Source organism: Eutrigla gurnardus, assembly GCF_963514095.1.
Source record: "Eutrigla gurnardus genome assembly, chromosome: 15".
NCBI lineage: Eukaryota > Metazoa > Chordata > Actinopteri > Perciformes > Triglidae > Eutrigla > Eutrigla gurnardus.
Genome location: NC_139938.1, coordinates 5923222 through 5937073, shown reverse-complemented (window position 1 = coordinate 5937073; position 13852 = coordinate 5923222). Strand labels below are relative to the sequence as shown.

At 40.7% G+C, this 13852-nt stretch overlaps 1 protein-coding gene across 2 annotated transcripts in view; it reads right to left on the bottom strand.

Moving 5' to 3' along the window:
• Window positions 1-5102: 5102 nt before the first annotated feature.
• Window positions 5103-13852, bottom strand: part of gabra3 (gamma-aminobutyric acid type A receptor subunit alpha3) — a 77122-nt gene continuing 68372 nt past the window's right edge. Inside the window, exons 9-11 of one of the 2 annotated variants that reach the window (XM_084029800.1) lie at window positions 11769-11974; window positions 5731-5769; window positions 5103-5587 (exon numbers count right to left, since the gene is read on the bottom strand). In XM_084029800.1, the coding sequence (XP_083885926.1) occupies window positions 5267-5587; window positions 5731-5769; window positions 11769-11974 (566 nt within the window). In that variant the 3' untranslated portion in view covers window positions 5103-5266. The remainder of the gene's footprint in view (window positions 5588-5730; window positions 5770-11768; window positions 11975-13852) is intronic. The other variant, XM_084029801.1, reaches the window with a different exon arrangement.

Genomic DNA, 13852 nt, shown 5'->3' with positions numbered 1-13852 from the left:
GTAGGATGTCCTCACGCTGTCCTGCCTGACAAATCACTGTGTAAACACCACAAACAAAACCACTGGCATGCACAGACCCGACAATGACGCAAAAGCATCAGACGAAAAAGACTTTTCAAATAAGCCTCTAAATAAACATTTGGACGAGCTCCGCCGTGTGAAGAATTTCCCCCCTTGAGGCTCGAATGTGACCAAGAAGGGTCGAACAACGCCAAGACAAAATACAACGTCCTTTTTAATCCCCATTTCCATTTGCTACATCTCATACAGTAAGAACATGAACGAGAGAGGGCAACACAGAGTCCAGTCACTGAGCACGTAGAGAGCGATTTCCCAACAAAAACACAAAGTCCACTATGGTCCCGGAGCTGTCTTTGTGGAGGAAGTCTTTGATCTCTCAATGCGTAGGGACATGCAGTGAAATCGCTGGAGAGAGAACACAGTGTGTACGACTCCGCTTGCAGACAGCTGCTAATTCACAGTTAGGTTTTGAAAAGTGCACACAGGGTACGGACCTTGTAAGTAGCTCGATGAATATTATCTCTACTGTACGTCGTTTTAAAATGCCATAACACGTAGTGTTACAGAGCTCAATTTAAGACAGCGGTACCTATTGGATGTAAAAAAAAAAAAAAAAGTACTTAAAAATGAAGTGACATATCAATATTCACAAAGACTATCTGAATTGATTTCACAATATCTACAAATTCACAACTTGGTAACACGATTCTTCAGCAATTAGAATTGTTGCCATTTAGTTTATAATAATTTGTTCGGTTAATCTATTTGTCTACGGCTTTCTACCCATCAAGAGATTTGCATCAATGTAGAGGTTACGTCTTATAAAACATATTTAATGCTTAATAGCTACTTAATAGCTTAAATAGATTCATATAGTAATATACTCTTAATATACTGTATCTTATAGGATGACGTGTTTCTGCTGAAGTGAACTCTGGCTCTGTTAGGAAAGGATTCACCACACGAATAACAGAATCATAACCAAACCTAAATGGCAACAATACAGTAGAGTCCTGATGATCAAAACCCTCAGATACAAAGTCCTCAAACACCACAAACTCTAGACTAAATATGCTAGTTGTACATGCACATTTTTCGAAATACTGTTTTTTTTATTCATTTCTTCTATTAAAGTTGATCAATCATCTGTTTGTTGTGCTACTGCATGTTTTTGCTGTTGCCGTTGTCAGTCCGAGGAGTTTGGATGACAGAGATTCTACTGTAGTTCAGCTGCAGAGGCCAGAGGTTGTGGTTGTGTGGCTCTGAAAGTTTTTCACCCCTTTTTTTTCCCAGTACTCACAGACACTTTAGCACATTAGCAAATAAACAATCCATCAGGACAAATCAGGAAATGCGTCAAAATGGGCGTCCGAAGCAAGGACTTAAGTATTTATATACAATATAATGTGTAATTATAGATCACATTCAAGAGTAACGTCGCACATGAAATGGATGGAACTGAACATGTCTCCTGGTAAACCCTTTTTGATATCAGTGATGAAAAAGTGCAGATACAGCAGTGAAATATTGAAAAAAAATGTGGGTCATAACTTATGGGGCACATTGCCATCCTGTCTAAAATAAAATGATAATAAATGAATTACCAATAATCATTGGAATCACATTAGGTTCCTTTTATAGTGCCGAGCAGTCCCAACACACATGACATGTGAATGCGTCTAGGACTCATACGAGATCCTCCAGCTGCATGTCGGGGACATTTCGGAGTGAGAAGGTTGTCACTCAGAGGAGGCAACTTATCTCACAAAGGCAGCTGCTCGGCGGCAGCTGCTTCTCATGACTACTTACAGCACCTCCATCACATTACGCAGAGAATCATCCACACACATAACGCTCCGTCATCAGATCCGGAATTAGCAGCAGCCAGCCGGCGTTAAACGGCCTCGGCAGATGTGTATCTGTTTGTTTGAGCCATGAATCCATTTGTTTGAGACAAAAGGATAAAAACCAGGAGACCTGGCGCCTCCCAGTGATTCCTCCCAGTAACCATGTATCGTCCGATGAAACGTTTGATTCAAAAAACTATAACCTATCAGCAGTATGATGTTGGATTGTTAAGTATTAAAGAGGGACATGTTCACCTGGTTTGATATTATTGTCATTATAATTTGATAGGACTCTTTGGGATAAACATTTAATGAGCTCCTCACGAATCTCATCCAGGGTTTAGAGTCACAATTTATCATGTCAGTGAGTTTGTGTGTGTGAATGTGAAAATGGTTTACCAGGAGATATTCACGGCGTTCTATTTAGTTAAAGTCTGTAGACGGCAGGGGCGATTCTAGGATCAGAGCTTCACCCAATTTTCCTTTTTAAAAACAAACAAACAAAAAAAAACATGTACATTTTAATGTTATTTTTCACTATTATTCACACATTTGTGAATTAAGAACATCAGACTTTTGGGGTTGGGGAAATCACTGACTGGAAATTTGTCTGTTGTATTTTTGTTGTTAAAATATTAAGTAAAACATATACTGCCTATGTTTTTTTGACCATGTTTAAGCTTGTCAAACACGGACTTGCGTTTAAAACATAACGTGTTTTATATTGCATTTATCTATGCATTATTATTCTAGGGGTGCTGGGGCTCAAAAAACGGGCTAGATATGCCTATGGTAGGCGGTGAACAATATGTCATCTAAGATCTAAGATGGTACGCATGTGGGATGAAGACTTTTGACATGTTTTGATCGGACGTAATGGCTCAAAGATCCTCTGCAATGTCTGTTTGACGGCAACGTGTAATATTTAAAATCAATGCAAGAGATGGTGGGACTGATACCACCAACACCAACACTTGATCATAATGAAAATAATCTGACATACGGTCTATTCTTCAGCTTTTGGAGAATAATAAACAACCGAACAAATTAAGTATCCTGTTGTTTTGTTTTGTCGAAGCTGAGCCGGCAATTACTTGTTTGAAATGTGGCCTCAGTGCCTGCGTTGGTACACAGAATTCAACTTACAGTCTGTGTGCAACCAAATGAGGGTGAAAACACTTTCAGAACTCTGTACTGTAAATGATTAGCATCACATCAAAATGCACAAATAATTGGAGTTTTAAGTGTTTATGCAGATGCTGCTGAGGTTACGAAACGGTAATTGATGGCTAACTGTGATGAACTACAGGAACACTGATACTAAGCCCTATTTCAGTGTGACAAACACCATTATTGGAGGTTGCAGACATACACGTGTACAGATTGTCATGCATTAACCTATGACTGATACATTGTACATGGTTTGTGTTATTAACACACCTTTTTAAAGAGGCCACAACACAGTTCACTCATTCTCCTTTGCTCACCACCGAAGATACAATTAGAGTCCACTGGATGTAGCCAGTGGCCATCAAAGAGTCTATAATTAAGACAATGCAAAATATCCAGAGTGCATCCGGCAAAAAAAGCAACAGAAATTACTTTATAATCATATAACATCTGTATAAACACATACCAAATTCAACACAAAACCAAAAATACAGAAAACTAAATTTGGAGACCGTTGCCACAGCTGGAGACTACACTGAATTTACAACTTTAAAACCCCCACTTGTTGAAAATGAATCAATATAACAATTGGTTTGCTCTTCAGTTTGATCACAACATCACATTTAGTTTATTATTTTATTATAATTTGTTTGTGTCGACCGATTCGACCATTTTGCATTAAAATAGCCTCCAGCGATGACGATGTCTCCGTAATTTGTTTAGAAATACTGTGTGACTGTGACATATTGGTCTTTGTTGTCTACTTCAAAACACAAAAACAGTACAGCATATGTAGACAATCAAATAAACACCAATATACTTTGAACAATCAAGTATAAAAGGGCAAAAGTACAACATGAATCAAAATCTTGCTCATGACGAGGCAGAAATGAAGAAGAGAAAAAAAAATGGAGCCAAAAACACTGACACGGAGAAAAGAAATAAAGGCACCACGGTGCCTGCCCACGATGTACTTAAAGAAAGTAAAGTGTCTGGCATTATTTAATAAATAAAACACCGAATGATATTTGCATTTCCATGGCAAATGTATAATAATAATAATCTGCGATTCAGAATTCGACTTCAGTCTGAGGTAATGGTGGTAGTTTTGACTGCTTGGCTCATGGAGAGCCAAAACATAAATGCACATGATAATTGTTCTGGACTATGCTGGATCCTTTAATCTCTTTGCTTCCTCTTTTCACAGGCAGAGGTCTGTTAACCTTCCACGCTAATGGGCAATTTTACACTCGGTGGCCATGACCACGGGCCATGGGTGGGTGAGGCACCGCCAGGTACGGCCGTGCACGGAGCCTGTGGACACCAGTGTATGTTTGCATGTGATATATATATATATATATATATATATATATATATATTACACACACAGACCATTGTGCATATGAGTGCTGTAAATGCAAATGTGAGCATGTCGAAGCCTGTTTTCTTCTTTATCATGTGTGTATTCACCAAGGCACATAGCTTCTCTGTCATTGAGCACACTCAGCCAGTTAAAACAATAAGAGCCACTGGACTAGAAAATGTACAGGCAGCCCCATGGGACGCGATAGCAATTCCAGACGATACTGCATTGGGTCTGTTGAGATTCAGCGCGAGCTGAAGGCCAGACACTGACGATTATTAATGATGCTCCTATGGAGCTATACAGGCTGCCCCCAGCTAACGGGGCATAGTAAAGCAACCGACGAATGGCTCTTCTGGCGTTTTCTGATGGTGTGTCTGCGTGCGTGCGTGTGTGCGTGCGTGTGTGTGTGCATGCATGCTAACTTGATGGATGTGTCAAAACCTTATCATTGGTAATGAGCTACAATGGAAACCTCAAACGCATGCTTGCTCTAACTTATTGTAAGCAAAGCGCAAACATGTCAAAACATAGGAAAACACACATTTGGACTACTCTACAAAACGGCAAGCAATCAACACTTGGTTACTCACATTAGGGGATAGGGCCAGAGCTATGTGTGGGGTGGGGGGGCGGGGAGGGGACAAACACAGTCTGAGGTGAGAATGTGCTCCCTCCAAAGTCCACTACTACACGTGAATCTACTGTATGTTAAAATGTGCCTTCCATCTATACAGATGCAACATATCAAACTCTTCAAAAAACAGAGAGAACACACACACACACACACACACACACACGATAAGATGTAATGGACTTGGCCTCCTGCGAACCTGTCTACCTCCCGGATCAAGCCTATGCTAAATCAGTTTAAGTTGTTTGCCTTCATGATAGCGGGCTTTCTGTTGACATATGTGGCCCAGTAGCCTAAGTTGAAGATGAAGAACAGAACTGGGAAAATGATGCGCGAGATCTTGTCCACTTTGCTGACACGGTTGTAGGACTTCTTGGCCTCCGTGTAGGGGTCATCCATTCTATGGAGGTAGGGGTGTTTGGCCGCCGCCTCCCTGGCACTCTTGGAAATGGTCGTTAAACCTTGGTCTTTAGCCACGTTGATGGCGTAGGTGGTTCCGACAATGTTGAAGGTGTTGTTTGCCTTTTTGGACAAAGTCGAAGATTCTCTTCTCTGAAAAGGAAGAAGGCAGTAAAGGTAAAGGTTGTCAGGAGCGAAGCACCAGACTGAACAATACTTCCATTTGAACTCATGAAGAGGAAATAGAAGCAACACCACGAGACACGACACACACAAGAACAAAACAAAAGCCTAACCATATCGTTAATCCTGGCCATGTTAGCCTGAAACGGTTCCTGAAAAGAAAAGTAGAAAAGAAAAAAAGTTTACCAATTATATTAAAATTACCCAACTTACATACTCTATTCATCAGTATCTAGCTGGAAGTACTTTTGAACATTTTACACTATTAATAATGTCAATTCAAATCTGCATCATACAAATCTGGATTGCAGAAAGAAAAAAAAAAAAAAAGGTCATGACAAAAATTCACGACCAAATGATCAGTTTGGTAAAATTTTAAGATTGTAGAAATTGGAACAATAATAGAGTGGAGCAGGTATCCTAAAACCCCAGAATGAGTCAGCATTTTTGCACAGTTCCCTCAAAGTTAACTTTATTTTTTTGAATGGGTTTTGGTTAGATACCCGAGTAAGGTCTGTGGTCAATACAACCGTAAGAGATTTGAACGTTTTGTTCTACGTTATGAAACGGAGTAAATCGGTTAATACCCTCACGGTTGCTAACAAGTGGCTAAATAAGACTACAAAATGTCATCACACCAAACACTACTCCGCCTTTATCTTAGTGATGGTGACATGAAGTCATATTACTGTGGTGTAGTTAGCTTCTTACTTCATGATGTTTTATATTCACTCCAAAATCATAAAGGCGGTCTTCATTGTGACGATTGTCTCGCTGAATTAACATGCATTATAAACATTTGCTCGCCACAGAGCTTATTTTAAGGAATCACCCAATGGAGAAAAATCTCAGTGGCTTTCTTTTGTCGAGGGAACTTGTGCGATGCTGACTTCTGGGTTGGCCTACAAAAAATGTTCACCCCTGCAGCGCTCTATTATTTGCATCACTGCAGAACCGGGTCGGGGCGGCGTCTGGTGCTGCTAACAGTAGCGATAGCAGCGCAGGTCCTGAAAACTTGTCTGACAAACTGTATCAATGAGCAGCCTCTTCAGACAAATAGCTTGCGATAAAACCAACCGAGACAAAGGCTTTGTGTGATAAAGCCTGCTGGAGAAACTGCCAGCTACTAGAGAGAAATCATTAGACCGTATTTCATATTAAAATCAGCACTGGGAGACGGGATTTTATTTGCTAAATTGCACCATCTGAGCATCCTATCGGCCTAAAAGACTACGTGGAGTGCTCCCGGTGAATGTGAGGGAACAAGTAGGGCACAGAGATTGATCACCGGGCACAGTTTAAGTTTCCTGTGTGGCATGCACTCGTCTGAGCCTGTACTTGGGTAGTTTCCTTCACACCATTCATCCCCGCTGTGGCCACTTTTAAGATCTGCAGCACAACTAAAGTGGCGCGTGTCATGTCACAGAGAGTTTCCCTTTCAATGCTCCCTTTTTTTTCACTTTTGCTTTGAGCCCAGCTCTAATTTTTGCTCTACCTTTTCAGCTTCATTTAATTTCGCTTCCCTTTCCTTTTAACTCCATTTCTTAAATTAGCATAACTAATGTCCCCTCTCCCCACCCCCCTTCACGCTGCATCTCTTTCTGCACACAGCTCATCACCAAATGTTTTATTTTGTCTCTATCCTCAATGTTCAAACAACCTCATAAAAGGGGGCAGAAACACGTGACAAGACCTACGCTACAGTTTGCTCAGCATCTGATGCACAGGGACTTTTTAACAAGCAGCCGAATAATATTAGCAGCAGACGACACAATGGTGTTACGAGGTGGTGAAGCTTCAGATTGTCTGTCCAAGGTGATGGAGGAAGTCGGATTGAGGAGGAAATGCGTTCTGTGTTATCGGTGTTTCCTCCTCGAGTGAGCAGGAGGACAAGAGGAGGATGCTCCTTCAGGCTCCTCTGTAAAGCAACCAGGGTCGTGGAGAGCTTAACAAAGCTTGCAGACAGTTGATTGCATTAAGCAGAGAAATGGTGAGACGTTGCCCGAGGTGGTCCTGCGATATGGATTCCTTCACATCCAACACCACCATGATTCTCCTCCATCACAGCCATGGCTTGCATCAGCGGGAAAAATCGACTGGCCATTAAAACTGGTTCTATGACCTCAATCATAGCACTCTTCTTCAGTCCTTGGCTTTAAAGATGCTCTTTGCCCAGTAACGAAACAAGCTGAGCAAAGTCATTTTCTGTCGCTGTTTAGCTGAGCTGTCCTCCTGTAGTAATTTATATGGTCTAATAATTGGGGAAACCACATGTGGTGTGTGTGTGTGTGACAAACCTAATGTGACACGGCCTCAGGCCAAAGATTCTTACGCACTATTCAAAGTCATTTGGGTGGCCGCAGGCACAAGTACCCCCCCCGAATACAATGCATCTATTGACCTTGTCTTTGCAACTTCTGCAAATTGTTGCATCAGAATTTCTTCATGGGTGTGAGTATCCTGGGGTAAATCGTGCCTCGCCGTGTCCCGCTGTTAGGAGGCCAGTGTGCACGAGTAACTGAACCTTGTGACAGTCAAAGAGTGGAGATGAGGTGTTGGCATATTTAATAGCCTCAAGTATCTGATGCGAGCATGTGGGCGTATGAGCATGCAGGCTTTAAGGAGACACGGTGTCCCTGCTCATGTCCCTGTGGTGTTTTATCGTAGTGGCACCAAAGTTTTTGTAAAACTGGTCGTTGAAACGGTGGATCTTGTTACTGCAGGTTGTGTGTAACAGGTTACCTAAACCTCTGCATCCTGTGTTTGTTTGGTCAGATATAACCACCTCATATTAGAAGGGTTATTCCTAGTAACAGCAGTCAGAGGAAGCTAGCCAAGAAGAAAATAATCTTGCGTTACGTCACCTCCAACAGAAATAGGCATGGGATGATATGAAAATTTCATGTCCTGATTATACTGCCCCAACTAAATGCGAGTCACAATATTATCCCGGTAATCATCCAAAAATGTTGTTTTATAATGTTTATTTTTCACTTCTCTACAAGATGGGGAGCTTGACAGCTTTTACAAGTCACTCGCGATTATATTTACGATCATCCCGATAAGGGAAATTCACCACAATCACCTTCACCTTCGTGTTTTTTTTATTGCAATCCACAAAAAAATCCTACATCGTCGCATCCCTGGTGGGAAACGTAACTAAAAAGGAAATAACGAGGCTTCAAGAAATGGCAGCTCCGTGTTTTGTTTTCCCACCAGAATACAATGACTTTCCGTTCATAAAAAGTTTAGTTCAAGTTAGCTGTTGAAACTTCCCTGTCGTTCAGAAATACGAGCATCAGTGTTATGCTGGAATGTGCCTGCTGGAAATAATGGCAGGCTGTGTCTCCCGTTTTCCCACAACTATTGTTGAGATGTCTGCAGATGTAGTCGTTTGTGCTGCAGGTGTGAGGCAGACTGCACACAGACTGATCTCTCCTTTGGCTCCAGCACTGAAGCCCACTGCATGATGAGCCAGTGCTCCTGCATCTGCTGATGAAACCAGCACATAACTAACACAGTGGTGTCCGATCATGTGACGTGGAGTGCTGAGAATACGCAGGCTTTCATTCCAACCAAACTTCCCACGGGCTCATTTCTGTAATAAGCACACCTTCGGCCGGCGAGGCGAGCGCTAATTAAGTAGATCACTTGTCAAACAGAACATTGTGTGACAAAAGAGACAGAGAAAGAGAGAGAAAAGGGCAAAGCAACTTCATAACCAGCCATGGAAATTAGTGCACATTGACTCGACTACAGCTCACCATTTCAGTCCTGCAAGAAGAAGGAGCCGGAGGGAAGTCAATGTTTGGTTCCAGTAAGGGTGGTGACGGAAACGCTGCCTCTGGTGACTGACGACGGTATTTTCAAAAGGACTTAATGATATAAAACTTCTCTTGAAAAAACACTCTTTTTTCCCCCCTGTATAGGTTCTCCTCCTATAGGTTCTTCTTATCGTTAATATGTCAAAAAGGGGGAAAAAAGCATGTGTACTCTGATCCCTTTGCTTTCCAGTAGCTCATTCTAGCAGGCGGTGTGATGGGAGCGCCACGTCTCCCTCTGTGACCCCATTCTTTTTTATCTATCATGACAACTGCATGCTCAGCACAGCCCCCGAGAACGCAGCCCAGGCTGTTGCCATTAAGACGAGGCATCAAAAGGAAGGGGAAAAAAATAAGAAGGAAAACCCTCCACTCTGCTGCAATGTAGCGCAGCAAATTATCCTCACCGACTGAAAAGTTCCACAGCAGCAATATGTATATCTGCCAATCACTCAGAGGACCAAATGTCAAACTATAAAAACAACTAAAATGGGAAAGAATGTACTGATTGTGTCAAACAGTTTGTACATTAGTAGCGGAAAATAGATTTATGGCAGTCTGTCTCAGTAGAAGAAAATACATTTCTCCCTATGTCGTGTCTGTTTGAAGTATTCCAGCATTTCCGGAGCTATAACAGCAGCTTTTACCTGGCTACTATTTACTATACAAGACCATTTCTAATGTGATTTGCATGTTATTAGCAAGCATAACACCAAACCCAGAAGGCCATCATTTTAATGTAGTTTTTTATTCTTTTATATACTGCCAGAACTGTTCAAATGTGCCGATCCAGTGAGAGTACAAAATGCCCTTAGGAATAAATCTATTATAATTAGTTTTGCTGTACGGTAGTAGTTAATCACCTTAGTCTGCTCACGTTGTACTATTTGTTTCATTATTCCACAATTTTTGTTCTGCAATCATGACCAGGTTTCTACTAAATAGTACTTTCTAAGTTTAGACTTTCCCCCGTGTTGAAAAAAAAAAAGGAAAATAAATGAATTTATTATAGAGCAAGGAAATTAAGTTATAGATATTGTTGCACTTTGTTCTTGCACAGTTTGTATCACAATATATGGTGATGTTTGCCAGCTCTCCTGCTGTTAGTTATCAGCGTGACTTTGTAAACCCCACTGGTTCTACAAATTGAACACAAAATTCAGATTTAATGCCATTGTTTGGCATCTTCTCAACACCATGCGAGGATCTGATCAGAACTGACCTCAAAAAATCATCCGGGCGAAACATTCATTATTATTTAGGAGATGTAAGCTGTTTTTGACAGGAAGAAAACATACTTTATAGTCCACATCTCAGCCTCATCAATCAAACCACAGTAGGCCACAGACACCTGATTCTGTCAATCATGAGAATCGGACAATAATTTATTCCTTTCATTATGTAAAAAATTAGCCTTGAAGCTACAGAGTATTTCAGCACCGGACGGACTGCTTTAATTTTGCTCATGGCTTCTTATGCCTCTAATATTTCATTTGATGTGATCACTTATAAAACATCATAGAAATCATGTTCAATTAAGCACTGTTATGGGGGAGTTATAAGGTTTTATTTATGTGACATCATCAGCACTTCAGAGAACACCCTTGCCTCCTCCAAATAAAACCATTCCTTAAATTGAGTAGGCTAAAGCCCCCTTAAAGAAACTCACCGTCACTCACCGTCCTCATAAACAGCACACAAACAGCCCAGACTATTGACAAAATTACAAATTTGCGAGCTGTGATTTATTAGATATCGCAAATAAAGATGTCCGCCTCCGGCGATTTATCTTAGATGATGCACACTCACTTTTTAATCAGTGCAGACTAGATGTAAGGGGGCCATCTTTTGTTGGGAAAATGGGCCTACACTGCGTTTAGGATGAGACATATGCTGCCATCGTAAATCAGGGCCAGCGTCTCTGGGACTTTACCTCTGTTTCGGCTCCCACAGTTCCGCCCCACTGTCCCTGTTCCATTTGGGTAGATGAATAAATAAAAGCTCTCTTTATAGTCTTTATAGAGTACTCCGGGCTGCTTTAAGGAGGGAACTTCCTATCACTGTTTCCAAAGTGCAATTTGCCCATGTCGCTCCTCCGGTGTAAAATGAGGTCTTACTGAGCAAGGTGCCACATTTTTTAACAAGGCGAACAAATTAGAAGACGAGGAAGAATCAATTTGCAGGTAAAACTGGTAAAAACGATTGCATTTAGTTTTGTAGGATTACGTGTTTGATTATTAATGTTCAGCATTAAAGTGTGGCCGTGTCATATCCATTATTTAAAGAAAATAAATGAAAAAAATAAATATATAAATATAGGAATCACTCACCCTTATTTCCATGCCCTCCTTTTTCCCATCCCATGCCCAGCTGCGCTTGGTGAAGTAGTTGACTGTGGCAAACTCAATCAAGGCAGAGAAGACAAAGGCATAGCACACGGCCATGAACCAGTCCATGGCAGTGGCATAGGCCACCTTAGGGAGGGAGTTTCTAGCACTGATGCTCAGGGTAGTCATGGTTAGGACCGTGGTGACCCCTGAGGACAAAATGAAAACATCAGCAAATGGATCCTTTTTTGGCACCAACACTTAAAAGGAAAGCTCTGTTTTGTTTATCTTATTTACAACCTGGGCCTAATCTTGTATAGATTTTGCCATCATGGTTGTCCATGCAAGATGTCATTTAGACAGGTTTGAAATCAATAAAGCTCGATCATTGAAACCATTTTTTGGATTTGAAAAGGTAACATTGAAAAATATAAATGTTGAATGTAGGGCTGGGTTTAAAAAATATAGATTTTTGCAATTCATATTGATCTTCCTTGAAAGGTTCAATATCGATTAATAAAATCCTAAAATCAATCTTTTAATATTCCCTGTTTACACTATGTTAGTCTTCAGATTTTGCACTTGAATTATCACATACGACTCAGTTTAGTGCATTAATGCTTTGGGGTAAAACATTTTTTATGTCAAAATTAATATTTTTAATCATACAGCAGGATAGAGTTACATATTTGTACAACTTGCAGCATTAGTTGTTTTAAACATCTCTTTCGGAACTAAGCAACATTGGTATTGAAAACTGAAATATCTTTAAATGAATCAATATCGAAGAAAACTCCACTGAGTACCTTGTGAGTCGGAATCCAATTTATTCAAGAAACCAGTGGTTATACTCGGCCCTAGTTGATATATGGCCCACTGCACTGCAGAGCTTTAACTTGACATTTCTATTGTGTTAAATCAGAAATCGGTAGTAGAGGAGACAAGCAGTAGAGCCAGTAACAAAATCCAATGGTGCTAAATACACTGGGTCAGTCTTGCAGGTTCAAATGACAAAGAACTAGCTTCTGTTTGGTTTCCTGGCTGCAATAGATGGTCCTTATAAAGCTGTGGCCATGATAAGGAACCATGAATATATTTCCATTTATAAAATAAAAAAAAGACCCAAGTTGTAAAAATGCTAAATTTCACCTTATACTCAAACGGACATGGGTACATTTAGTGAAAGCCGTCTCAAGTGCAGGAGTTACGTGCAAAGGTTGGCTACAAAGACCAACATGTGAACGCGGAAACAGACTCAATCCGCACACACATCCTGCCTTTACATTGAGGGCTGCAGGGGATGAAATGTGGGTCGGACAATGGCGGCCCATCCGACCACATAAAAGCAATCACTTCATCTGTTCCGACCTATCTCCTCTGATGGAAAAATAGATTCACACTCGGCTCTAAAAAAAATCTTATTGTGAACCATAAGGCAGAAATTAAGATTTGTGACGAAGAGATTGATGGGTAACTAGTTTTCACTTTCATGAAGGACAGAGATGAATCTGCTGTCCGTGTTTGCATTCTGCATGAGGTAACTATATTCCAACATTTGTAAAGTAGTCTTTATTAGGACAGCGTAACATTGCTGTTGTATATTTTGATAATTCTGCGGGAATTGTAATATAAATTAGGGTATCCTTTTAAAAGAGGCGTTGAATCTCGTTTTGATGTTATCAACACAACAGAAAAGAATAAATCTGCTGCTCAGTTTGTCCGTTTGAACAAGAAATCCAGATGTGAACGCTGCTGTGAACTGTTTCCATCACTCACTGATAAATTGACACTCATAGCTCCTCTAAATGTAATTCCTCCTGCGACTGAAATGATTTTCAAGGTTCAAGTAAAACTGTGTTGTGTGTGTGTGGAGAACTGAAGGACCTATGGTTATTCATAAAAACGCTAGCTTTTATCTCCTCCCTGACGTGATGAATACGGCCCTTTTGCTTTGCATGCTGTTCAACATCTGTATTGTACAATGTGTCCTCCTCAATGCTTGTGTGTGCTTCGGTTCAGGAGTGCTGCTCTGGAGTGTGCAGCGCAAATTGAATCTATTATTAATCACAGTACAAAGGGATGTGTCA